Source organism: Amphiprion ocellaris, chromosome 9 (genome assembly GCF_022539595.1).
Source record: "Amphiprion ocellaris isolate individual 3 ecotype Okinawa chromosome 9, ASM2253959v1, whole genome shotgun sequence".
In the NCBI taxonomy this organism is placed as follows: domain Eukaryota; kingdom Metazoa; phylum Chordata; class Actinopteri; family Pomacentridae; genus Amphiprion; species Amphiprion ocellaris.
In genome coordinates this window covers 22,338,032-22,365,916 of record NC_072774.1, presented here as the reverse complement: position 1 = coordinate 22,365,916, position 27,885 = coordinate 22,338,032, and the positions used below count along the sequence as shown (strand labels likewise).

Sequence of the window (27,885 nt, the reverse complement as noted above, 5' to 3'; positions counted from 1 at the left end):
AGAAAAATGTGTCACTCTCTCAGTGCTTACAAGCTGCAACCCCAGTGATAATCATGGAACTGGAATTATGTCTCTGTGCCAGTGGTTAAAAACAGTACTAAACAAAAAAACACACCCAGAAAACCAAATTGTGCATTGGCATCCCCACAAAGCTGGTATTTGGCGGCACTTTCATTCAGAAACCACTTGTATCCACGGCCAGTGGAATGGTTTTGTGTTGAGCTTTTAATCTAAACTCTTGAACAATAAAAAAGTAGGATTTAATGGATCATCTTTTACCAGCTCAGTGTCTACTGATTGCTTTCAGACATTGTGGTGTGCAGGTAATGACACTCAATGAGCGTTCTTATGAGTGAGGAATGTGATAGCATCTTCCAAAACTTTCCTATTCCCACGTAAAAGAAAATTATTGTTGTGCACACAGAGACTAGTTCCTGAAGAACTTACAAGTGACTCTGTACTCCTTACTGCCCCTGTGCTCTACAGGAGTGGAGAGAGTCGGTACAACAACAGCAACAATGAGAGAATTGTGGAGACGGTGAAATTTGCACAGACCTGAAAGAATAATAAAATCCTAGAATGCTTACTAAGACGGCAGTGTGCTAGAAAAGCCAATGGAAAACACACACATTCTGTCTTGTACTTGCTCTTGTTCACCTGTGCACACTAGACTGCTAGGAAGCAATCTTCAGGAAGCATGGGGAAGCTTCATTGTAGCCCACCTGACAGTGCATAGCCACTAGCTTGATGAAATGGCAGAGTCACTGAGCTCTGAAGGCCGTTAGATATTTTAGTTGATGGCCTGCGCCCCCTGTCCCCCTGACGTTGTGCTTTTCTCCACTATAGTGGGGATCAGGCAGAGGACATGAGTGCCATTAGGCGTCGGCTTCAGTCAGCCAGGCAGCAACGCATGCGGACGCAGGCTGATAAGCGCATGTTCGTTTTTTAAGTCACGGCTGGTTCAAATGAGAAAATTATGGAATTCTCTTTTTACTCTCTTTCTCCCCCTCTCTCTTTCTCTGGCTCATTCACGCTGCTTCACTGTGTTTTTCCTCTTTCAATCCCTATTCACAACAACCAGCCTCAGTGTTTCTCACAAGGTCAGGTGTGGAGTTTAGCCTGCCTCTCGCTGCTCCATGCTTCCCACTCTCCTCCCCATATCTTGCTTTCCTTTCCTTTTTAGTCGCTCCCCCTGCAACTGCCCGGGTCACTTTTAAAATTTAATTCTACCGTCACTCTTATTTCCCTCTCTAAATGTTTCTCTTTTGTCCCACAGCTGTCTCCTATTAACCTTGTTTGTTGCACACACCGTCTCCCTGTGTAGATCCTCCTCCCCTCCTCTTTTCTCACCACATTCTCTTTTCACTCCCCCTGTCATTCTCTATTCCTGGCACTGCATTCTCTTCACACCCTTTCATCCCCACTTTCCTCGCACTTCATTCCCCTCCTCCGCTCACATCCTCCATCACTTTGGCATTCCCAGGCTGTCTCTTGTCTCTTCCTTTCATCCTTCCATCCTCCCAGCATACTTTCTCCCCTCCTTCCTCCTCGATTCATTTTCCTCTTCACAGACAAATAGTGGGAAATATGGAAATGTCAGGGTGACCAGACAGGGCATCAGAGAGGACTGTGCTAATATGGCAGGGCTGTCACAGCGCCTTCAGCATAATGTGTGTGTGTGTGTGTGCGTGCACGTCATGTGGATGTTAAAGACATAATGATAGGTGACAGTACTTAGGATGCCAACATCTGACTACTTGAGGATGTTGAAGAGGGCAGTTTGTGTGTTCAAGCGTTTGTTTGTTCGTGAGCGTTTGGTGTTTCTTGTATGTCACCTGCAGGCAGCAGGGCTACTGTAAAGTAGAGCAACGGTGACACAAGGCTTCTGTTCTCACTCTTCTCGCCTCCAAACCTCTCTTCCTCTCCCTCCTTCTGTCGCTCCTCCTTTCTTCTCATTCTTACCCTTGAACTGTCTTTTATTCTCTAACTCCCTCCGTTCTTTCCTCCCTCTGCCTCCCACCTCTCTGCCTCCTGTTTTTATACGACCATTTCTCTCTAAATATTTATACTGACTATTCCCCTTTTGAATGCCACTTTGCCTTATCATTTTCAAAGCTGTGTTCTGCCTGTGTGCATGTGTAGCCATGTACCCGCTTATTTTTCTTTCTTTCCTCTCTGCTGCTCTGAGTCTGAGTCTTCAAGGCTCGGGTTTGGAGACTATGATGGAAGATGAGGGTGCGCAAGTCTTTGTCTGTCTGGTGTGTAATCTTCATTTCCCTGGGGCTATATAGAGTCTCATAAGGCCAGGCTGTCTCATCTGAGCTGACCCGTGTTGGCTCTTCTCTTATTGCCTCAGAATGACAGACAACTGGCCTGGTTCACTTCTGCCCCCACATTGTTGTGTGTGTGTGTGTGTGTTTTAATTTGCACATGTGCACAACTGAAAAATATGAGCCAGAGTAGCCTATGGTCAGTGCCACTCAGTGTAATGACCTCTGACATGTAGAACTGACTTGGTCCACACACCACAATCAAGACTAGTAATCAAGAGTTTCAATAACCTTTCATTTCTTTCTCTCCCTTTTCTTTTTTCTACTGCATCATTTTCTAACCAGAGAATAGCTCCCATTTCCAAAGCCAATCTGTAGTTAGTCATACTAGTTCCGATGCACTGACAAAGGGCCAGGAATGCTCTAGAAACTTGAAAGATTACAGGCCAGGAACTCGACAATAAAACTGTCATGAGCTTTATATGTATGTGCACATGCTTGCTGTGTGACGACTTGCACAGATATGCTTATATACAGTATGTGCATCCAAAGAGGGAGAGAAAGGGGGAAAAAAAGAGCAAATTGTTCCTGTTTCCAGCCCAATAGGGCTCTGTGCAGCTCCCACGGGCTGTTTAGTGGTTGTCCAGAGGTTCCTCTGTGGCTACTAGGGGGTTGTTTTGTGGTTGTAAATTGGGCTGGTCCTGGGAGAGCTGGTGTTATTCTAGGAAAGGCTTGTTTTCTTCCACTCTCCCACTCAGTCTTTCACTCAATCCTCCCTCCTCTCGTCCTCCATATTGACATCTCAGGTCTCCCTCGAGAAGAGAAGGTGTGGTGTTTATTGCTCGTCAAAACACAAAGACAGCACTGCCCTTTCCTCTTATCTGTGTGTATGGGTTTCATGTGTGTGGGTGTTTGGTGTGTGTGTGTGTGTTCCATCAGCCCTCCAGATCATATTAGTTTCAACACAACAGCTTTAGTGTAGCACAAACTGGTGGAACTAGTTTTGCAAGTAATTGTTTGTCTTTAGGGCAAATTGTGATCCACTGGTGCTGTTCCATGTGTGTAGCTTAAACACTTTGTGAGCACACACGCGAACACACACATTCACACATATAGCCCCGGCTACAGATATTTGAAGTTGTGTATCCGCAGGTAATCCACTCTTACTTAAAACAGGTGCCATCTTGCTGACATACACTAATGCGCGCTTACTCATACAAGTAATTACATTTTCACAGAGACCTGGATTACACACACACACACACACACATACAGGCGAACGTGAACAGATTGTTGTGCTGAAGCTCCCTGACTCTTTCGGTTTCTCACACACCCACTGACACAACACACTAAGAACAGCATATTTATTTTGACTCTTCGCTGTTACACAGGAATGTCTCGGCAAAGCAAATGGCAGGCTATAGAAAAGCATAACCCATCTAGATGATTTATGTCCTATGTGCAAAAGAGAACTGGCTTTCCTCTTTTTATTGCAGCACACGTGCCCTTTTTTTTCAGCCGCTCATCCACACATGTACAGTCATGGAGAGATACCAGACTCTTGGCCTACTTGCCTGGGTTCACTAATGCTGTCCTCTGTTGTACCAGACACTTCCATACTGTCCTCATTTATCATCACAAGGCTTTGTACCAACAGGATTTCTGTGCTCCTTTTTTTCTCTCCTCCTGTAGTTTAGCAGTGAGAGCAGAGATTAATGTTTTTCTTTCTCTTTCTTTGTTTCATTCAGGAACATCAGGTCAGCAGGTGAAGGTAGAGCCTGAGGTGTTGTCGTATCCTGGCCAGACCATCAACCTGCGCTGTGCCTTCACTGATGCCACTGGGATCCGGCTCACAATGGTCAGACACACACTGCCACGATGCACTGGTTTTTCTTGTTTTAGTTAGTATTTGATTTGGTTTTTCACCCTAAAAATGGCAGGTCATTGTGCAGACTTGACACAATACAAGTTGTTACAGTAGATTGTTTTCACAGTTCAAGCAAGCAAATACAGAAGTGATAATTTCACAAATCATTTGGATATTTTCCTCTAAAATAAAGTAGAACAATTACTTATTGACCTGGTTCTGCTGGTGCGTGAAACGTAGACCTGCAGGCGCATAAGAGCGATTTACTACATTTAAAATAACCATAAACTGATAATGTGGATCCATGTGTGTTTATTAGGTGCAGCAGACCTTAATCTAGCAAATCATAGCCCACAGAAATAATCCTGAGGCCAGCAGTAGGCTTTTAACACATTTGGACTTGATGTTTTATTACTCCAAACAAACAATACTCAGCTTAATTTTCCTGTAGGGGATTGAATAGATGCACTTCTTAGTCGCATTACAATGAAGTGACAAGTGCAATACTGTGCTTGGTTCCACTAAGAACACCTGAGAGAGTATTACTCCTGTAGAAGTAGACAAGCCCTGTAGAGTTTGCTTTCATATGTGGATGTCTTAAAATGCTCTCCGGTGTCACTTATCAGTGCCATGATAAATGAGGCCTGTTGTCGTTCTCTGTCACTGTAGCATGCTAAGCACTGACCTGTGCATGCTCCATCGCAGGTCACATGGATCTATGAGCCGAAGGAAGGAAAAAGGAAGAACATAGCTGTGTATCACCCCGACTTTGATACCAGCTACCCCAAGTCACCTGTGAAGGGCAGAGTCAGCTTCACACAGAGTCCTCCAGACTTGGCCAACCCTTCCATCCAGATAAGCGACGTTAGGATGACAGATGAGGGGAAGTACATTTGCGAATTTGCGACCTACCCCATTGGGAATGAGCAGGGCATCACTTACCTGGTCATGCTAGGTAAGTCACTGACATGATCTACACACTGTTTAGAAATCAGTAGAACACATAGTATAGGCAGTTGCTTTATGTCACAGAGGATTATGAATGTTTTAATCTGCATGAAAATGATGTGTCATATGATATGGACTTCACAGTTACCCCTTGTGGGCTCAGCTGAGCACTTTGTTCAGCAAATACAATTGTAATGATATTTCAACACGTGCTGTTTAAGAATATGCTTAAATTCACTTTTACTTTGAAACCTTCATGAGGAGCTGTCAGATTTCAAAGTAAAACCACAAGCTTGAATCTGGAACGGTGCCTCGGTTCTTTTCTGGAGTAATCTCGTAGGTGCAATGATTAGCAACACACCAAATGAGGAAGAGTGCTAGATTTATTTGACATCATGAAAAGGGTGACAGTCAACCCTGAAGGTGTTAAGGATGAAACAATAAACTGTGGTCATTGATTTGAAGATTAACATGTCCAAGTAATGTTTCTGGCCCTACTTAACTGAAAAAAGTTCTTACTGTAAGTTAGTATTAAACAATTGCAACATTATCTCTTGTCTGTAGACATAACTTTTTCAAAGGCAAACCATGAAATCTTTTTTTAAAGGATGCACAGTAGCTGTGTTGTTGTAAGTGTTGTTCATCACACTGAGTCCTGGTTTTACAGCTCTGTCGGGGTAGCACCCAGGCTTGTTACTGTTATTGCTGACATTATTATTTGCTGACATGTACACTAGGTTAGTTAATGGCTAATGCCTCCCGAGGACTCACAAAATTGCTAATTGCTTGTCTCCTTGCATAAGGATATACCACTGATTAACAACCACTTTTCAAACCCTGCACAATCCAAAAGAAACTTGCTCTGAAAGATCTGTAGCTCCAGGGTCATGGTTTGCACACCGCCAATCAATTGTACAGTAGTAGTCAAAACATTTCATAATGAGAGGAATTAACCAACTATCCCAAACTATCTTAATCAGTTAAATTAGCTTTTGTATCAAAAAAAACAGTTCTGTGTCTAGTAGTGTTTAACTTTCGAGCAGAGTTTTAGGAACTGATTGAATCTGTGAGAGGGTGAGCTGAAGCAGCTCAATGTTGGTTTTTACTTTAATTTGTTAACCTTCTCTCTGTATTGACTATGTGCATATCTACGTTGCAAAATATAATTTTAATTGCAACTCTGCCTGTCCCTTTTTGCTTCCCTCAAGCACACTCCTTCCCCTGAAGGTAATGTGCAGGTTAAGAGCATGCACAGCTAGTCCTAATTGATAATATAAGTGGCATTGTCAGATCAATTGTATTCTTGTTAATGCAATGGAACCATGCGTCTAACCTTGGATCCGGCACCTTGTCCCTTTGCCTGACTCTCGTCTCTCTCCAAAGCATCATCCCCCTATGCTTTCCCTCAGGCAGTGTATTGATCTTGCTGCTTGTCATGCCTGCTGTCAGCTCCTGTCCTGCCTGCTCTCCCCTGATCCTACATTAGTATCAGGGAGGGCAGCTGAAGAGTGAGACAGAGTAGAGGGGGTGAGGGATGACTGAGATCATGTAGTGATTTAGAAATTGTCTGTGGAAATCCACTTGGTCAGTCTGGGAAAATGTTTGTCAGTGGTAGGTGATAGGGGTAGAGGGGGAATAAATTTAAGAAATGGAAAGAAGAGTCAGGATTTGAGTGTGTTTGCGCTGGTGCTTGTAATTGTTTTTTCAATGCAGACTCTGGAGAGAGATAAAGTGAGTATACAGAGAGAGAGAGGGTCAGAAAGGGGACAGAGGATCTTTGGAGGTTGAGGTTTTGGATTTGTTTTTTGCCAGGGTGGTGGCTCAAATTTTCTATCAGTAATGGTGCACATCATCTTCTCCCTCAGCTGTCTTATTTCCATTTTTATCTATCTCTGCATCCTTTAATCTTCTCTATGCCACTCTGTGTCTCTTCCTGTCTCCACCCTCCACTTTTTGCATCATTGTGTCCCTCATCCATCAGCTAAGCCTCAGAACTCAGCCTCCATCGTGACAGTGGTGGCAGGCAGTAAGCCGGTCGTTGTGGCACGCTGTGAGTCTGCGGATGGCCGCCCTGCTGCCCAGATCTCCTGGGTGACCACAGTCAATGGAAATGCAACAACAGTGTCTAAGCCAGGGGCCGACAACACTGTGACGGTGACCAGCGAGTACCGGATGGCTCCTACTGCAGCCGACAACGGGAAAGACATTAGCTGCGTGGTGGCGCACAGGACCCAGGTCAAACCTGAGAGTTTGCTCAACAAGCTGGCAGTTCAGTGTAAGACACCACACACACTTACTCTTCCAGAAACTCCTTTGCTGTCCACACTCTAATATAATCGGTTTTGCCAATCAAACCTCAGAATGATTATTTGAACTTAGTATTTTTCTTCACTCTTGGCCTTCATCTCTTCTTTCCCCAGATCCCCCTCAGGTGACTATCGTTGGCTATGACAATAATTGGTACGTGGGCCGAACAAATGTGATGCTCATCTGCCAGGCTTCTGCAAACCCCGTTCCAACCTCTGTCAACTGGAAGACGTGAGTACCGATCATCCATCTTGCAATCTCTGTTGTCATGTTTCTTCCTCTGTCTGTCTTTCCCAGTGTCCCTTGCTTTTTTTCCTTACAGTTTCCTTTTCTTACCCTTCATTCCAAGTCCACAATCCTCATAGAGCTGTAATCAGCGCTTTTATTATTGCCGCTACAGAACTGTGCTCTGATTATGGGGGTAGCCATGTAATTTTTCATAATGGATTCTGTGACTCAAAATTTAACCCTTGTATAATGAGAAATACAGTATCTCCCCTTTTTTGTTATCAGCTACAACTGACAAAATAATAAAAAAGGAAGTCTTAAAACTGCAGAGATGAGATTTTTTTGATTTTCTTTCTGTCCCCGTTGTGTTTTCCAGTAGTGTGTTAAAATGGATTGCTTTTTGAGCTAGCTGGAAAACTGATTGGTTGTGCACTGCTGATCAAGATTAGTGGAACTGGATGGCACTGCACAATGCAGCACATTTCTGGAAATTTCTATCTCACTGTTCCTCAAGTCAAACAAACCACTGCCTTGTGTTTCTTTTTGGTTTCCTCATGGTTCTACTTCCTTATTCTGATGTGTCCAAACAGCATGTCAGGAGTGTTACCAGATACAGTGCAAATCGTTGGCAATGAGCTGAGGGTACTGAAGGTGGATGACGCTGTAAACACCACTTTTGTCTGTGAAGTCACCAACCGCATAGGGACCACCAGAGATCAGATCACAGCCATGGTCAGAGGTGAGTTAAATGAAACACAAGCACACCACAATCTAACATGTAGTGTTTGTCAGAAGAAACTGTTAAAGTGCCTATTTTGTGCACTTCTCTGTGATATAACTTAGCATTACAGTAATTGTTGTCATCACACATCAACCCTGCCCAATAGATTAAAACTAGTACTAACTGTAGTTTGTATAAGTAGTACATTTCTTAATTTGCTAATAAATTGGACATGGTAAATTTATCAATAAAACAGTCAGAAGTAAATCGATAAACACGTTTGGGACTCACTTAGGTCTCATTTATCTTGTAAACCTTCCCCTGACTTTTTCTGATAAAAAAATCTACCCTCTGAGCAGATGAACTGGAAGCAAGTGCACTTTCATCACACAAACTACACACTTTCTGGTGTTCTGTGCTCTTATGCTCTTATGGCTTCCCCAGGGATACGCCTTGCTATGCTTCAAATGTCACACGAACACAGACACACACACACACACACACACACACACACACATCTTCAATGTGCTGAGGACCATCTTGGGTGTGTAGTTTAGGCGTAGATGGCCAGGCTGCTCTGTCCATGCTGTGTATGCATATGCGTGTGAATGTCTGAGAGTGTGTGTGTGTGTGTGTGTGTGTGTGTGTGCATGCTTTCATGTGCTTCTGGGTTCTCTCTGTCAACTTTATGCCTCTTTTTCTGTGTGCTGTTGTGAAGGCATTTCACTTTTGTGTCTCTTTGCATGCACTCAGTACAAACAGTGTTATCCAAGCCTCTGTCGTACCCAAGGTTGCTGCCTTTACATCCCATGGCATTTGCAGAGCAGGTTTTTTTTCCCACAAGGTTTTTGCTAGTAATTCCCAGTGTGAATGGTAGACATAAACAAGCAGGTCATTCTCACAGGTATTTTTTTTAACTTTTTTTATTCTGTTTACATGAGAGAGAGCATTTCACCCCCCCTAAAGTCATGAACACAGAAATGACCAAAGAGCTTCTCAGCAATACCTCGGCCCCGTCAGTAATCATAGAAGAATCACAGTCTTTAGTACAAAGCTGCAATCACTACAAGTGATATAGTCGACTCAAAACGATTCTGTATGCTAGAGGTGAATGTAAATATTGTCTTGGGTATAGCTGAGAGGATATTTACATTCATACTTTATGTGTGTTTGCGAGTCATTAATTGTGAAAAGCGTGTATGTTTTCAGGTGTATACATTCATATGGCATAAAGCCTGTTGTATCACCTCAGGTTTTACAGTTAAATCATCCAGAATGCTGACAGTTAGATTTGTGCCGCTGTTTCTCAGGAGTTTTAGGGACACCCTCCAACAGGGTTCAGCTTCTGCATTTCATCTCATACAAAATACATGTCCAGTCACTCTTTTGCCTTCACTTTACCTGAACTTATTTTCTGCTGACACAAGGGTAAACCCATCCCATAACAGGGGCAGAAAAGTACATTTCTTCTTAAGAGCTACCCAGCTCCATCATGTCCTCGTTTTCTTTTTGGTCCTTTTCCTCGGTCTCTCCTTACTCTGCTCTTTTTTTCTTTCTTTCTTTCTTTCTTTTTTTTTTTTTTACACATTTTTTCTCTTCTTTCTCTCTCATTTCAAATCTTTCTTCAAGTCCCTTGCCTCCTTGTGGTGCCATCACATGCCTTTACCACTCCTCTGGGGCCGTTCTGTACTGCTGCATACGATAGTGGTGTAAACGGCTTCTGGAGCACAAAGGATGTCACCATCTCCTGTTGTGTATAACAAGCAACAAGCAAGGACGATGCAAAGATCGAGGGCTGGAGCAAGATGAAGGCATGTGCTTTTTGACTACAAAGTGCATCTGGACCAATCAGTGCCAGCACACAGTCCTCATAGTCAGAGAGTGGGAGAGTTAAAGACTGAGGGATGGAGGGAGAGAACGATGCTGACAGCATTTAAAACTCCCATGGGAATCTTGTGCCACTGCATCCTATCTCCTCTGCTATTGGCCTCCACTATCTCTCAGCATAGTGTACGTTTCTGTCTGTCTCCAAACCTCTCAGAGCGGATCAGTCACCCTTTGCTGCTTCAGCTCCTGGCTGCTGCTCTTCTCGTTTCACCATCCACTCCTCTCCTGCTCTGTCTTTTATCCTATATTTCCACTCCTCCACCGTTCTTCTCTCCTCTTTCTGCTTTTTCTCTTCCTCTGACGTCTTTTTATTTTCTTTCTTTTTTTTTGGTCTGGTCGCTTTCCATGTTGAACTTCCCACAGTCTCCTTGTCCTGTCATCTCCCTCCCCCATCTCATCTTGTTCTCTTGCTGCCGACCACCTCCTCTCTTGATCCTACTCCTCTCCCTTACTCATTGGCAGAGGAGGAGGAAGAGGAGGAGGAGGATAAGATGTGAGCTAAATTTGTCAGCAGTTAAGAGGTGACTGAGGCAACCAGCAAGTGTCAGCATGAAGGAGAGTTGTAGAAAGCAGAGAGATGGATAGAAGTATTCAGGAAGAAGGATAGTATTGTTGAGATTAAATAAAAGAGTTGATGATAGTCGAAACAGAGTGTAAGAAAGAAGTAGAATGATTCCATATGAGGGTGTGATTCAGACCCGCAGAGACTAATGTGAATGTGTGTAGACAAACAAGGCTAAAGGGGGCCGACAGGCGTGAAATGGCCAGCACCTGCTACATAGCAGGCCTCCCACTCGCTTTTACCCCATAGCTGCATGACACACACACACACACACAGAGATACACACACACAGAGATACACATTAGTGTGTTTCTGTGTGCTCACATTTGTCTACTGCCCTCAGTCTTTGCCTGTGCACATGGGGGCAGAGAGGGAGGGATAGACATCCTCTCTTCTCCTTGCCTTTCCTCCACCCATCTTTGATTCTGCTGCTCAGTCACACACAAACGTATCCTGCCCCGCTCTCTTCCTCTCCTCTTTCTTTCGACGTTTCTCTCCCTTGCCATCTCTTTTGCTGCAGTTTGCTCTTTTCATTGCATTTCAGATCCTCTCAGTTAGCATATGCTCTCTCCTCATCCTCCTTATCTCTCTCAGGTTGTCTTTTAGTCTTCGTAAGTCTGCCGTTGATCTCCCTGCACAGAAGAGACTCCTGCCACCAGCATTCTCTCTGTCCTCCTCCCATTCCCATGCTATCTCTCTCTCTCTAAGCCTAAATCTTAAATACCAGTAGCTCTTCCTTAATCACAGCTTAGTAGTCTCCATCCCTCCATCCATCCCTCCATTCTTGACTCCTCTGAGGGGGGTTCTTGTGTGACTAACCCAGATTCCTTCCATCTTCTGTCTTGGTTTTCTGCTCACCATTTCTTGCAGAGGCGGCTCAGCTTAACCTTCAAAAAAGTAAAATGCCCCTGATCGAATCCCCCACATGGTCTGAGGGGCTCTTCAGTTCAGTGGAAAAGAGATTTCCTCTCAATTCAGCTTATTCTCTCCTATTTTCAGAATCATCTAAGAAGACAGTTCAAGGGCAAGGGGCTTGGCTATTTTTCCTCCACTCAGTTAGGGTGTGTGTGTCTGCCTGCCTGCATCTGTCTGTGCATGTCTCCGGCCATGCGAGAACAGCCAGAGAACAGGTCTGATGGAGCCAAGTCTCCCCACAGCCTGCAACTGGCCCCCTTCCCACCCCTCATTAGCACGCACACACACACACACTCACACGCACACACACACACACACACACGCACACTACACACACACACACACACACACACACACACACACACACACACACACACTACACACACACACACACACACACACACACACACACGCACACACACACACACACACACACTACACACACACACACACACACACACACACACACACACACACTACACACACGCACACTACACACACACACACACACTACACACACGCACACTACACACACACACACACACACTACACACACGCACACTACACACACACACACACACTCACACGCACACTACACACACACACACACACACACACACACACACACACACACACACACACACACACACACACACACACGCACGCGCACACACACACACACACACACACACACACACTACACACACACACACACACACACAGCTCTGTTCAATAACTTAACATGCTAACAGAGAATACTATTAAGCTATGCCCTAGGTGCAGCCCAGTCCGCCGTTAGACCACTGATGATCATAATGGTGTGTGAGTGTGAGCTTGTATGTGAATGTGACCGTGCATATTTTTGGGAGGCTGCAATAAATGTTACTTCCACTCCATCTCTCTCATTACTTGCGGTCACTTGAAGCTTACAGTCGTGTGGGACATGACTTCACAAGAAGCATGCTGTTTTTTGGCTTTTACAGTACATGTGTGTGTGCGTGTTTTTTTTTTGTGTGTGTGTAGACTCATCAGTGTGCATGTGCGTGATTTATATTTTTTTCATCCCCGGTTATCCACATAGCATGCATATTGCAGCGTTGTGCTTGCTCATCCAACAGCATGTGTTTATAAGATGTCCTCTTCTCACCCACTTAGATATATTCCACTGGTGCTTTGTTCAGAAGTGTGTGAGCCTGTAGTGGGAGCTGGAGTGACTCCTGTGCGTCACTCTTTTGAATCTTTAAAGTGTTGTCTCCAGAAGGGTAGAATAGAACTTGGAATGATGAACCCACAAAAAAAAATGTATTAGCACATACTTTGGAAGTGACTTTTGAATGATGCGTTAGAAATAATTGGACGAGTAGAACTTAGAGAGAATTAGCATTTAAATTTTAGTGCAATTCCCTTTGATGTGATGGGAGTATGTGGCAGCATCTGGCCCGGGGTCTGCACGGAGATTGTTGGCACGTTGCATGTGGTGGAGCTCCACGGGGCCATAGGTGATAATGCATTTCCTGTGTTCTTGTTACAAAGTGGACGCAGAGCTAGCTCTCACTCTCGTGTGTGAACAGGAATGTTTAGCACAGCTTGGGGAGTATACAGCCAGAGAGCCAGTGTGCTTTAGGAGACTGGATGGACAAAATGAATGAAATGAAGAGAAAATGTATCCACTATATTAATTCTTTCCCAAGGCATACGTTAAAAATGAATCACAGAGGAGGAGAGCAGAAATATCCACATCAGGGGAGATGGAGAATGTATGCAGGAGACAACCCGTGAAGTGAAGGCAGAGATGGAAAAATTGGTAGTGGAGGAAAAGCAGAAAAAAGCAGAGCACGAGTGTAGACAGCGATAGGCTAGCACTTTCTCTCTCGACAAGAATCAGTGTTACAAGAGTAATTCTGTCAGCTCCCTGTAAACTTAACAAGAGGGGCCGGCTCCTGTTGGATTTCAAATGGGAATGACAAAAAGAATGGGGCTTATTTGCTACTTTCAAACATAGGCAGGGATTTTAACAGCAGCGTCTACTGCTTAATCCTCTGCAGCAGCTGGTGAAAGTGCAAACAGTGGAGAGAAAAGCAAGTGCACCAGAGAGGATGTTCAGCTTAGCTAAGAGTTCCTGATCGCTTTCAACCAGCAGCGACTAAAATTAAAAATGAGTTTGCTCGCCACAGCTTGTTTGATTTATTTGGTTGTATTATGTAACTCATCTGACCACACTTAAGTGGAGGTGGAGCACTTAGGAGTGATTGATAACACACTCCAAAATACATTGCCATAGCAACATGCCATGTTGAAAGGTAACATGAATACATTTTATTTATTGTGTCCAAGGCATGCAAATGTCACATAAATGCAAGTGTGAGTGCCATTTTTAAAAAAAAGCAAAAACATCATAATTCCCAAAATTGAATGCTTTGAACTGAAAGTGGGAATAATATACATTGAAGCCTCACTTTTCCTTTTTACTACAAGTAGGCTTTAAATCTCTGAAGAGGACATGCAGACAGAGCTTATAGAATAAAATCTAAACTGTCTTTCTAATGTGTTCATCCTTCCCCCTTGAGTTATTACACTTGTTTTATGTTGTCTACATATTGTCTTGTAACCCTATGCCATCTGGTTGACCGTACAGTGGATGCAAGCAACATTAATTCTGTTGGGGTTACTTTCATATTGTGTGTCCATTGAGTTATAGAAGATATGGGTCTGAGTTGTGATTGCTGGTAGTCCTAAAATACATAAAGGGCTCTGAACTCATGACCCTAAAAACCTGCAAAGCAATAACACCCTGCTTGTATTTGCCGTGTCTTTACTCATAGTATCATAACTAGGTTGTTCAATGACACCAAGCACCAACTTATATTTAATGTGGTATCTTAATGTGATTAATTATGTTTTATTTAGGCACATTTTGTATGGCTGGAAGCTTAATTGATGCACTTCAAATGCTTTTGAGGAAAATCCTGCTAACATAGCCAGCAAGCAAGGATAGTATTGTTTTGATATCAACGTTGACATTGAATCTTGGTCATATTATTACCACCATAAATCAAAAAATTAGAACAATGCCGTGCCTGTAAAAGTGATTATTTCTATTGTGGTTTAAATAACATCTTCAAAATAAAGCACTCATATCACTGGAGAATGATGCTGACAAAGTGGGATGTATGAGTTCAGAAAAAGAGCGCTGACAAGTCATACTTCTTCACAACCCTGATCTAGACACCACCATTTATCCCTGGGAATTTTTAAGCACACAGACGCACGCAAACAGAAATAGTGTTTATTGCATGGCAGAGCCGTAGCCTTACTCACACCCTCCTCAGGCAGTTTGCACTCTAACAAAGCTTTGTCCAAATGAAAATTACTTGAAATGGTTTCTTTTCGTGTGTATGCATGTGCATCAGGGCAGTTGTGACTTACTTAGCAATGCTGTGTGCAACTCACACAGTGCTTGTGGTTTACAGAAGTGGAGAGTCTTGTCAGCCCGTCCCCCTGCTCTTCATTCATGCCTAACAGGAGGAGTTGTCATTCCGCTGTGTCACTTTGTCACTCAGTCAATCCGCCACCTCCTTCGCCACGTTCTCCTCCTCCTCTTCACCCAGTTTCTACCCTCCCCTTCCTCCATTCATCATCATCCTCCGCCTCTGCATGGCTTCCACCTGCTCTGCCCGGCACACTTCTTCCCCGAGTGTATGTGGATGTAGCTTGCCTTTTTTCCCCCCACCTGCCTTGCCTTGTGATTTGTAGTGTGCCTCGGAACTACCCTGTCTGTTGAAGGGCAACGCAAGATGAAACGTTGCTGAGACGTTGTTGTGACGTGGCTGTGGGAATGGGGACAGGAGCAGCTCTGAGGTAGAGGAGGAAATGTCATTGTAGCAGGAAGCTCAGCACACACATCCTCAAACACACACACACACACACACACACACACACACACACACACACACACTTGACTGTACTGACACCTCAGCACTCTTACACACTTGGCTGAATACAGTTCAGACTAGCCTACTGACTTCATCCAACCTCCTACTTTCTTTCTGTTTTCCCTCTCCGTCTTTCCTGCCCTTTTTTATGCTGTCTCTGTGTACCCTCATGCCCCCTCTCCGATGGTCTGTGTTTTTTCCTCTCTCAATCATATTCCTTTTCTCCCTCTTTCTCCCCCTGCCTCTTCTCCCTCCTGCAGAACCCCCACAGAACCCATCCAATGCTGGCGTGGTTGCGGGAGCTGTGATTGGCTCCCTGCTGCTCCTCCTTTTGGTCGGCGCTCTCATCGCTGCGCTCGTCACCGTTAGCCGTAGGCAGAAGCAGGGATACCGTGCTAATGGCGGCAGCGACATGAAGACACGCATGTTTGGTGGGGGCAAGAAGGCCAGCAAGAATGGCACAGGAGGAGGTGCAGGAAGCGGTGGTGTTGGAAGTGGCAACAACAACGGCCCCATCTACGTATGCAATGAAGGCTCCTCCTACCAGGGCCTTGGAGAGAAAAACAACCACCATCAGCCACTCACCATTGGAGGCCGGCCTGAAGTTGTTGCCGCTACGCCGACTGCCCAGGACATCCTGCTGAGCAATGAGTTAGACGATGCAGAGAGGAGGAAGTTTGACGAGCTGGAGGAGGATGAGAGGTATGACCAGTTTAGCGGAGGGGCCCCGATCCTCCAGCTCCGCCCACCGCACGACCAGGATGATATGATTGGAGACTACCTGGATGATGACATGGAGTCCCAGCGGGATGGCTCTGTCATCTCACGGACTGCAGTTTACGTGTAGTGGAGGAGAGGAGGAGAGGAGGAGAGGAGGAGGCGACAATGGCAGGATGGAGAATTCCTCCTGAGGATTTTGTGGCTCCAGGGTCTTGTTCCTGTCTGAAAGAGAAAAGAAAATAATTACCACTTTTATTTTTGAAAATTGATTTTAAATATAGCCTATTTATCACATTGCAGCCCCAGAATGGACTGAATGAAAAGGAGGGTGTGGTGGGACATTGTGAAAGGACTGTTGCTGTTATCTGGTCTCTAAGAACTGAAAGGCAAGCAGGAAAAACAACAACCTGTCTCCCACCACTTGTGCTCATGCTCTTGCTATCACTGGGACCTTGACACTTGGCAAATAGGCAAAAACAGAAACAATGTAGTGTGGGAGTAGGGTAATGGAATCATGGCACCAGCTTAGCTATATCTATCTATACATCTCACTTTCATATTCACTCTAATTTTCACGAAAACATTAGAAGTGGTAAAGGCTGCCAGCAATTCTCAGTCCTCCCTAATGTGTTGCACTGTGACATTTGGTGGGCATTGAGTAGCTTGTGATGGTTTGACAGGAAATCATTTTATTTTCAAGTATAGACCGTAACCACAGACTGGTTTAGAGACGCAACCAATATATTTGTTTATGGATGAGTTCTTCTCCCCGCTCCGCTGCCTTTCTCTCAGACATAGATGAACATCTGTACAAACTATTAGCAACAGTAGACACAACATTTCAAGAGCATAAAGTCTTTATGTCCTGGACAAATATAAAAGCAGATGAATTTAACAAAGTGGCAGTTTAGAAGAGTTTGAGCCAAGTTCTTAAGAAGGTATTCACATTTTAACTTTTGTACTGTGCCTCAAGGTAAGAGACAGTAAACAAGAAATGAGAGAATGAGGTGTAGCCAATCTGACAGGGTCAAGGAGTGGAGAGAGGGATGCAGGAGTGAGGAGGCCTAGAGAAACGCACGTCTCTTCCTTTCTCTTCCTTCTCATCGTCATCTCTTCAGAGCACTCCTGACAGGAGGAGCTTGATTGGTAATGAACCGTGAAGTTGCTCGCTTAGCTGGGACCAACAGATTGCCACCACTTATCTTAAATGACGTGGTGATTCTTCTCTCACTCCCCTTTCTTTCTTCATAATGTCTCTCTCTCTCTTTCTTTCTTTCTTTCTCTCTCTCTCTCTCTCTGTCTCCCTCTTTCTTTCTCTTTTGTCCATCCCTCTCTTCAGCGCTTATGGGGACTTTATGATTTATCCTGGGCAGTGACGAGGTCAGGGCTGCAGAGACCAGGGGAGTATTTTACTACTCCCGATGTGTCAAATACCCCACTTACTCTGCTCCAGCCCTGCCTGCCCTGACATGCCAGGACAGACTAATCCACCTGGAGTGGTCATGTTCAGTCAACTGCACAGATGTCCCCACCTCCTCCTCTAGTTTATCGTATGACCGGATGTAACAGAATCCCTGATTGTCTGCTGACTGTTAATTTATCCTTTTAACGAGCCACCGAAGGCCCACTCAGACAAATATTACTCAATGGCTACTGTACACCGCTGCCTGTGAGGCTCAGTGTGTACATTAGCATGCGTCACTTTATCCACATAGCCGGTGGGTGACTGTGATGGGCAATCATGGAGAGAAGCTTTACTGTATCTCCGCTAATCATTTTATTTTTTCCCCGGCCTTCTCATCAGCTCCCATTTGATCAACTGGGAATCTGGTGAGTGTGGTTTCAATGACTGTACTGACCTCTTGCAAGGTTAGCGAAGATCTGGGTTGATGCTTGCTGCAGGTCATGAGGTCAAATGCAGGGTGACCCATTGCCAGGGGAAAAGATGACTGTGCTTGCCTGCATTTCTTACCACGGCTGTTTTTAACCTTGAACTATAGATGTGAAAGAACCACTCATACGGACCTCGTAACTGTAATGGGTGAGACAGTCCTTGTTTGTCATTGTGATGATTTTTAACCTTCAGAGAGGCGGAGAGAGAACAGGAGAGGAAGACACAGGAGGGAGATGACAAAAATAGAGACAGTGTTTAGTGTTTAAACACCGTCTGGCATATTTTAAGCCAGTAAGTTCAATAGGACTGTCATCTAATGGCCTTACCTTATACAGCAATGCAACTCCTGTCAACCTAGAGTGCAGTAAATTTACTGAACACAGCTAATTTGCCACAACCACTCAAATATAAATGTACTACTTATTTTTGCATTTGTGTGTGTCACTGCTACAAAGAGAAATATAAGTGTAATACTTGGTTTTGGGGGTAAAAAGAAATATTGACAAGGGGCAAAACTGGTGTACGTACATTTTTGGTGTGAGGTGTCTGTGTACTATATACATAAGCATCTTTATTTTTCTCGTGAAAATGTGGATATTTATGAAAATGTAAATATCAGATTGATGGAGCCACTTTTGTGGAGGGCATTGTGGGCTGGCTAAGCTTAAAGCTCAAATGCCTGAGGGGGGCAGGTAGGGAGGGAGGGGGGGCATTCAGAATGTAATTTTTATTGTAATCAATACCTCAGTTGTTTGGGTGTCTCAACATACTAAACAGACTGAGCTCAGTTTAAAACCTAAAGCCTAAGAGCTGATTTGAGTCGGGATGGGAGGGATTTTTTACACTTTTATCACTATTTTTATTCACGTTAGCATTGCTTGCATTTTTACACAATGAGGACACACTTTTTTTTTGTGGACAATTGACTTCTCCATCTCCTTGACTGACAGTCAGCACAATGCAAAGATGTACACAATGTTCATAATTTATCAGATATACCGTAACCAGACAAGCAGCGGGTTGTTTGCAACTGAATCAGCTCTGTGTGTGTGTGTAAGTTGTGTGTCGGTGTGTGTTTTCGTGACGCTTTCAGACTTTAGGCCTTCTCTCTCTCTCTCTGTCTTTGGGGCTACAACCTGAGTAGCCATCCTTTGTCACCGTGGAAAACTGGCAAACTGAAGATATTATTATGCATTTCGAAGACACACTCGCACACACTGTACATACACATGCACAGAATGCAGAGAAACACTCGCCCACGCACAAACACCTCTCAGTCACTCTCATTATGCTAACTCCCACTGCCAGACTGTGCAGAAGACACCTCATACCTGACAACTCTGCCATCCCCTGACACAAGCCCACACAAGCGCTTGTATAGCTGCGCACAATTACACACACACACACACACACACACACGCACACACACACACACACGCACACACACACACACTTCACTGCTTTCTATCCTCCACATAGTCCAACTCCACATGACATCAGTGACCACATAGAGCAGAAACAACTACACATCCAGGGACACATACTTTCCATTTCAGTTTTGTTCTGTGCAGGAGATACAGCTTTCATAAAAAGGCCACTTTGCTGACCTCCTCATCCTCCCCACATCCCTTTCAGTAGTTCCTACTCGCCGCCAAAATGTTGTTTTTGACTTCACTTTCTGCCACCGCCGCTGGTGCGACCGCCTCCACACAGATGCACACCATTGCCACCCACCCCAGCATCCAAGTAAGGCTTGTCAGACAAAATACTTTTAGAGAAACCTGCGAACCCGGACTGGGTCTTGCACAAGGTTACGCAGTCAAAATGTTCTGTATTTTTCTTTTCCACGAAAGCCACATGCTGTCAGTATTTCTTTGGCTCCCAGTGTCTGATGACTAATCAAAGCCTTAACATCTTCCATCTCACTCATATGAAAGAAAAAAAATAGGGAAAATCTTCCTGTGTACATAGTATAAATATATAAATATGTAGCAGAGAAAAATGATTACTAATTTATGGTGTCACATTTGTGTATTACTCAGTGACAGCAAGCATGAAGGATTTATTTTTTCCTGTTATGGTTTCCCCACTTTTCTGTTATTTTGCAGTGCTTTATAATTTATGTTTTCTGAGTGCTTTATTCTTGACTGTTGCGCTGTGATTGCTGCCAAAACTGGCAAATGTGCTTCTTCGATACAAATGAACTGTATACACACAACAAAAGTCTTATCCCAAAATGTCCTTTTTATTATTGACTGCTCTGTGTAAAAATGTTTTTTTTTTCTCTTTTTGTATTTTTTAATCTTCAAATTGTTTTGGTCTTTGAAAAGAAAAAACAAACTAGAATTGTTGTCACCATTTTGTCATGTCTTTCTACATTTTTTTTTCCATATTTGGTTGCTATTAAAGCTTTCTTGATTTTTGAAATGTTCCACTGTTGCTCCTTGTGGTGTGTATTTCTCTTTTCCCTCCCTCTGTCTCTTTAACAGTTAAGGTTAGCTAGATGACTGAGCAGCCAGATTGAATAGAAACATCAGCCATTGATTCTTACTGATTAGATTTATAGATTTATTGATCGGGTTATGAAGTGGACTCTCAGTCTCTTGTCACCCATCCTTCAGACTCCAAAGACACTTCTATTTTTTTTACTCTCATTTCCTGCTCTGGCTGTTGGTCTCGTTTCAGTCTTGATAAATCCGTGCGTGTCAACAAAGGTGCGATAACAGGCTTCAGGGAAACCGAGCACAGAAATAAGAGAAGCCATTTTATAGAATTGCTATCGTCCTGTATTCAAGCTCCACCTCCTCCCGGTGTCTCTGTTTTGTATATGTGTCCTGGATGGCTGAAGTAAACTTGCTACATGGTAACAGAAATGTAGTAGATGTCGCAGCTGTTCAAAGAGCACGTCAGGCTTTTCATCTGAGCCATGAGAGGTGATGATACAAGAACACGTGCTTTTATTTTAAGGTGCATAAATATTAAGATAATTCAGCGGGGCCCGGACGTCGCTCATGCAAAAACCATACAGTCACAGAGAAAAGGGTACAAATGAGGAATGTGGTGCTGTAGCTTCAGTGGTTTTCCTGGAGGGAGGAAGCTTGTGTTTTCAGTGGAGGAATGTGCAGGCCAAGCTGAAGCGCAGTGAATGGAGTGCCTCTCAAAGGCTGCATTGTTTGAACTCTGACTAAACTGAACTGGTTTGGTCAAATTTTAACACAATGGCAAATAGAGGTGTGTGTGTGTGTGTAGGTAGGTTTATGTATGAATGTGCAGGTATGTGGTCATGCAAGCATAGGCACCTGCCTGATTTGGTTTACATACAAAAAATCCTTTAGTGTCCTCACAAAACAACATAATCAGATTCTGCTCTTAACGTCACCGTTATGGTGACAGTTGTTTTCTGGCAGTTATGGCCGTTATGTCAGTGTGTCCTCGTCTGCCTGGTGCTTTGATGCCATCGTGTATCTGTGTGTCATCTTGGCTCCTTGTCACAGTTAATTTTTGTTGCAGGTTTGCTTTATCAATGCACAACTATCTACTGTGAGTCCAACCCACCATCTGGCCTCTCTAATTGCTTTGGATTTGAGGTTGGCGAGATAGAGAGCACTTACACACACAGACACACACTGTGGTTTTCAAGCTGAATGTAAAAGACTGAGGCACAGCAACAAGGCTTTTAGGCTTCAGCTAGGAATAAAAGCCTGTGCCATACTTGCATTTTTATGTTCCTTTGTCATAGAAAAAGGTGTGCACATCATGTGAAGGCCGTGACCTCGTAACGCAGAACCTGGCCTATTTGAGCTTGGGGAAATTAACCTGGATCTGAAGCCAAAGTGACAGCAGCTACACTAAAATATACCACTGTGTTCAACATTAGCTCACAGTGATGAGACATGGTGTGCCTCCCTCAGGCAATTCGGCTAGCTGGTAGTGGCCCTGTTTATACCAAGTTGTGTGTGTGTGCAGCTAGGCATGTATTAGAGAGTGAGCATGTGGGTGTGTTCTTTGGTCATACAGTGTGCTAAAGAAGGATGTTCATGTGGTTAAGCACCTATTGAGTGCTCCGCTGGGTTCAGACAGATTGGTTTTCCTCAGGATATTTATGTGTTTGTGTATGGATTTCTGGCTCATCAGATTGTCTGGTTTATGTGTGACTAAAACCATGTGATGAGCATGTGTGTGTACTGTTTGACTGCATATGTAAATTCCAGCTCTGGCATTTTCGCTTGCAGTGTTGATTAAACATGTGATGATCTGTTTGTGTTCATTAGCACACAGACCTAGTTTGGTCTCTCTGCTGATAACTGCTAACACAATGCTCCTCTTTTAACCTCTCACCCTTCAGCTCTAGACCTGACTAATAAATCCCAGAGTGAGTGATGAATGGTCTCTCCTGTTGCATGGATGTGTGAGTGATGGATGTGGTGACCCGGGCCTTCACCAGGATTAATGCAAGTGTCTGGCTCTGACCTCAATTATGAAAGTAGGTTTCTGCATATTTTTTATTAGCTTTGAAGCGACTGGCTTTTCTCTTTCCTGCCTTTGGTGAATCAGTTCTGCAGCTGTGTGTGTCTTACAGTTTGTTGAATGTTTTTATAGCAAACGCTGTATCATAAATTACCAAATCTTTAAACTGGGAACGATGTTTGTTTTAGTAAAAGGGTGTTGCATTCCAGTACACTGTATTTGACTCATAGCTCGTAGTCCTCACTGTTCTTCAGTTTTAGGACAGTTATCCTAAACATGCACGAGTTTTTGTGTTGAAATAGTGGAATGTCCTTCACTGGCCCAGCTAGTCATCTGAACTCATTCCAAACATGCATGTTATTTTTTCAAGGCCAGATTAAAGTCTCTGTGAAAGACAAAAAGATTGTAGCAGTACAGGCCACTCAGCACATCACAAGGACGAAAATCAAATGTCTAACATCTGTGGGTTTAAATTACTTTGTTAAAGTTTGCGTTATCTTTTCAATTTGCTTTCTCGCCCGTGTCCTTCATAATAAGGCTTTGGTGAGAGACTACATGTCTGTGAGGCTGCACAGCGCTACTTCAAGCTAAATCCTAATGTTGCTGTGCTAAGATGCAGAGCAAAGTTGCAATGATTAGTTAATTCATTACTTGACTGACACGAAAATTATTTTGATAATCAGTGATAAAAATTTAAGTGAAAATTTATGATTTTAACATTTCTTTTATTTGAGTTAATTTATTAAGTGGGGGCATTTTATGGCTTGTGCAGTTTTAGATCCACAAGTGGAATGTTTTCTATCTTGCGTTGGACTTTGTCAGGCAGAAATTTCACTCTGTGCCTGCTACCAGCTATGTGAGAATTTACTGCTCCTCTTTGCTTTGTGTAATAGTACAGTTAATAACTTTGGATTTTAGACTGCTGATCAGGCAACACAATGAATTTGAAACCTCAGGTATTACTCTAATTGTGACAAGCATTTTTTAAAAATGATTTTCTGTCATTTTATTGACCAGGTGCTTAATCAGTGAAAGGAAAGAATAGTCAGAGCAGCCCTAACAACGTGTACACAATGACAGTGTTAACAATCAACCATGTTTGTGTGGTCGACATATTTATTGTAAGCTATTTTTACCTTTTTTTCAAGCCTCATATTCTCCATACAAACCACAAATTAATGGGAGGAAGTGCATTAAGTTGTTTGCGTCTCATGACATTACCTCTAATGTTTGATGTAATATTTCAGTCTTGACATTGTAATCTTCATAGAAAATTTGTCATGCACAGTCTGCAATATGAATACATGTCAGCTTTACTGTATTTCACACACCCATGTATTGCTTTTACTGCTTTCAAACTCCCTCGTTGAATTGATGCGAAATTTGAATCAATATTTTAAAAAACAATCTCTCTGGTGAAGTTCTTAATTTCACACTGTCTGAGTTTGTTTGTGACAAATTTAAGGCTTGTTGATAATTTGTGAGGTGCTGTGTCCTAGAATAAATTGTTTGCTCGATCATGGCGGATTGTGAATTTTAAAGTGGCTCTGGGTGCTTTTCTCTGGCACAGGTTGTGGCACCTTTGGTAAGTTTATTTTGGGTGAAGCAGCAACCACTTATCCTCTGTTTACTTCTGAAACACGCATTACTGGAATAGCTAAGATGTTTCTTAGTTTTAATACAGTTTAAAATAATATTTCTTCTTCAGTAATAGCATCAATTTTAGCAAAAAAAAATGTATGAACTTGTAAGCCTCTCTTTAGAAATGTTTAAACAGGAGAGTATGCTTTTCAAGCACCTGACTCACAAATGATTTTTCTCTTGTAGAACATTGTGATCATTTCATGCGAGGTAAAAGCAGAAATGCAGAGGAAGTTCCATTTGTAAATAATCACAGGAAATTGGAAATTGTATCATTCCTTGTCCTCAAGCGGTAAGTGATAACATCCGATCTTCTGGCTTCTGGTCATTCTGGTTTGTTAAGATGTGTGTCTGCTGCATGCACACAGACACACACACAGACACACACACAAATACAAATGCAGGCACACAGATGGGGGGAAGTGTCTGTTCCCGTTTCCCCTGGAGACCTCTGGGTGTTCTCTCTTTCCTGTCCCGTGCTGACAGCGCTGGAGGTAACGGAATGGTTGCGCTGCATTGTTGGGCAGATTCCTCAGAGTAGCACATGTACTACTGAGGAGAGGCTGCTGGGAGAGCAGAGGAGCCAGGGAGCGAGGAAAAGAATGAAAGATGTAGCATGATAGGAGAGCAAAGAGGGCACCATGATGTGAGGAGAGCAGAGAGGCGGTGGAAGGCTGAGCTCTGAGGTCTTGCATGTTGGCAAAATGTACAGCTAGTCGGTATGTAAGTCAAAGAGCAGCTAATGCAAGATTAAGCAAAAAGCAAAAAGGGAAGAAAGGAGGACAAGTAGGAGTCGTGCAGAAAGCAACATGGCAAAAAGCAGAACAGAGAATGGGAGAATAGGTCAGGTTAGAGATGGAGGAGGGAGTGGAGATGGTCGAGGGAGGGGAGGAGGGCGTTGAGGGCCGAGTTGTTGCAGCTGTGTTGATTTAGCTTCTCATAGATCAGAGTGTGTGTGTGTGTGTGTGTGTGTGTGTGTGTGTATTTGAGCTTGTGTACCTGCTCTGCTAGAGAGAGAGTGAGATGGAAGAAGCAGCTCTGACGTGCTCAGTGGGCCGCTGACCTCGACACACCTGCACAAACACCCACCCACCACCAGGTGAGAGATGCATGTGGGTTTGAGTTAAATAAGCCCCAAAAGCTCTTAATGCTACAACTTGCCTGGGACAAATTCTGTTCTAGATATAAAAAAAAAAAACTAAACAAAGAACATTGTGTGAATGCAGAATGACCACCAGGGAGTATAGCTTTGAGCTAAGTGTACATGTGTCTGAGTGTGTATGGGTATGAATAAAGAGATTTATATCAGTAAAAGAATGGTTTGTTGCTGCTCCTAAGAATAGATTCTGTGACGAAAATGATTTTGATGCTGTATGCAGGCCTGTGTGTTTGCTAGTGTGTGTGGTTGTGTCTCATTTTTGTGTATTTGCCCTCCAGTGTTTTGCAGATCAAATGCATTTGCTGTTTAATTCACCGTCCCAACAGGCAGCTCTTACAAAGTACGTGAATGCACTGGCACATGCACGTCTGCATACACTCAGATATAAACATAGAGAATTAGCGATGAATATGGAGATAAAAATGAAATAAGTCTGCAAATATTTGGTCTTAGGGATGTGAAATACTCTTCTGTGGACTGCTAAGTCTCTAGTAAATGGTGGATAGCTTTGTTCGTGTTCATTTGTGCATGTAACCACTGTGCAGATGTTTGCCTGCCTGAATGCACATGCAAATGTATATTATTTTTCTGCGTGGGAGTTTATCTTGAATGTTTTTTCTCAGCACTAGTGAATAACTAATATCCTTGCTACTGTGTAGGTTTATCATCTTTAGGCGTTTCAGTATCAAATCAGAATTTAGTGATATTCTTGCCTACACTATTATTAAAAAGTTATATTTTGCCATTACCGCTGTGTAAGTATTTTGGGCAAAACAAGTGAAATTTCTGCCATGATATTAACCCTCCTGTTGTCTTCATTTACGGGCACTAAAAAATATTGTTGTCTTATCTGAAAAAAATCCAAAAATTCAGCAAAAAAATTCTCCAAATTTCAGAAAATTTGCAAAACTTCCAGGAAAAAAAATACCAATAATTCTTTAAAAGTGTACCTTAAAAGTTTTGTTTTAAAAAAAAAATCCCCCAAATTTGGCAAGAAAATTCTTGTAAATATTTTCAAAAAATGAGTAAAAATTTTCCAAAAATATCTGAAGTGATTACACATATATCAGTAAAACTTCTAATATTTTCTTTAAGAACATTCACATAAAAATCAACCAAAATCCAGCAAAATTCGCCAGATTTTGCTTTATTTTTGTGTGAATGTTCTTAAGAAACATTTTTAACATTTCTTTTTTTCCACCAAAAAATGTTCAAAGATTTCAACAAAATGTTGAAAACGTGGACATCAGAAGTTTCACTGTGAAAATATATATTTTTTTCCACATTTTCAAACTTTAAACCGGGTCAATTTTCACCCGCAGGACGACACGTGGGTTAATTAGAAAACTGCAATGAAGGCTCGATTACAAGTTACACAAAATAAAAAGCTGTATAGAAATTGTTTCTCTGTTAGAATGTCAAAAAATACAGTATAGTTTCCCCTTGTTCGCAATATTTTGCAAATATCGGTTAAAAATGACACGGAATTATCACACAGTTCCATATTTACTTACTATAAGGGTTTGCTGATCCTACATACAGTACAGTGAAGTGATGGAGTGGACTGTTGGCCTTCTTCAACAAATCAGAGTGAACCAGACTTGAACCCTGCTGGGCAGTTCCCCCATAGGGTTCAAGTCTCTTCTGCTGTCTTGTTTGACATTAAATAACAGGCATAGTGAGTACAGGGCTGTCAGAACTGAACAAAATTGTGTGTAGGGGTATGTGTGCCTTTGTTTGCTCATGTGCATGTGTCAGCTCCTCCTTTATAGACGCAGAATGTCTCCTTAGTCATCTGTCTTTCATCTTATCTAGACATCTCTTTTCCTGTAATCACTTCTTCTGTCCCATCCTGTTCTCTGTCACTTTTATCTTCTTATCTTCTACTGTGGACTAAATGACTTTAAATCTTAAGCGTGTGTGCATAACTCTGTGTGTGTGCCTTTGTACTACTACAACACTGTCTCACCAAAACTCCTTCTTGATAATTCCACTTACTCTCTTGTCATTTCCAACACATTTGTGGAACCTTCTAAGGTCCTCATTGATTTTGACTGCATTGTCTGTCACTTAACCCCACAGCTGAGGCATCATGGGTAACGGCTCTGAGTCACTGCTGAAATACACTTCAGTGTTTGATGTGAGAAAGGGGAAGAAAGAAAGTGTCGGAGTTTGGAAAATACCTGAGCATTGCTATGCAACGCACAGCCGACGTGCACCATCCTTTGTCCATTTAACTGTCAGCTTACGGCAGTGACGGAATATAATAGTCTTGAATGGACAAAAGGTCTTATCATAGGGATGGAAATTAAATGTTATTCAAATTTGGCGTTTGGCATCACAGGGGCTTTACGTGAAATGTTTACA

At 43.0% G+C, this 27,885-nt stretch overlaps 1 protein-coding gene across 2 annotated transcripts in view; it reads left to right on the top strand.

Annotated features, from left to right (window-relative positions):
• The window catches only part of si:ch73-22o12.1 (nectin-2), an 85,812-nt gene that overhangs the window by 31,910 nt on the left and 26,017 nt on the right, over positions 1–27,885 (top strand). Inside the window, exons 2-7 of one of the 2 annotated variants that reach the window (XM_055013618.1) lie at positions 4,019–4,128; positions 4,843–5,092; positions 7,067–7,360; positions 7,506–7,623; positions 8,211–8,359; positions 15,898–20,682. In XM_055013618.1, coding sequence (XP_054869593.1) covers positions 4,019–4,128; positions 4,843–5,092; positions 7,067–7,360; positions 7,506–7,623; positions 8,211–8,359; positions 15,898–16,484 — 1,508 coding nt within the window. In that variant the 3' untranslated portion in view covers positions 16,485–20,682. Of the gene's footprint in view, positions 1–4,018; positions 4,129–4,842; positions 5,093–7,066; positions 7,361–7,505; positions 7,624–8,210; positions 8,360–15,897; positions 20,683–27,885 lie in introns of those variants that run through there. The other variant, XM_055013619.1, reaches the window with a different exon arrangement.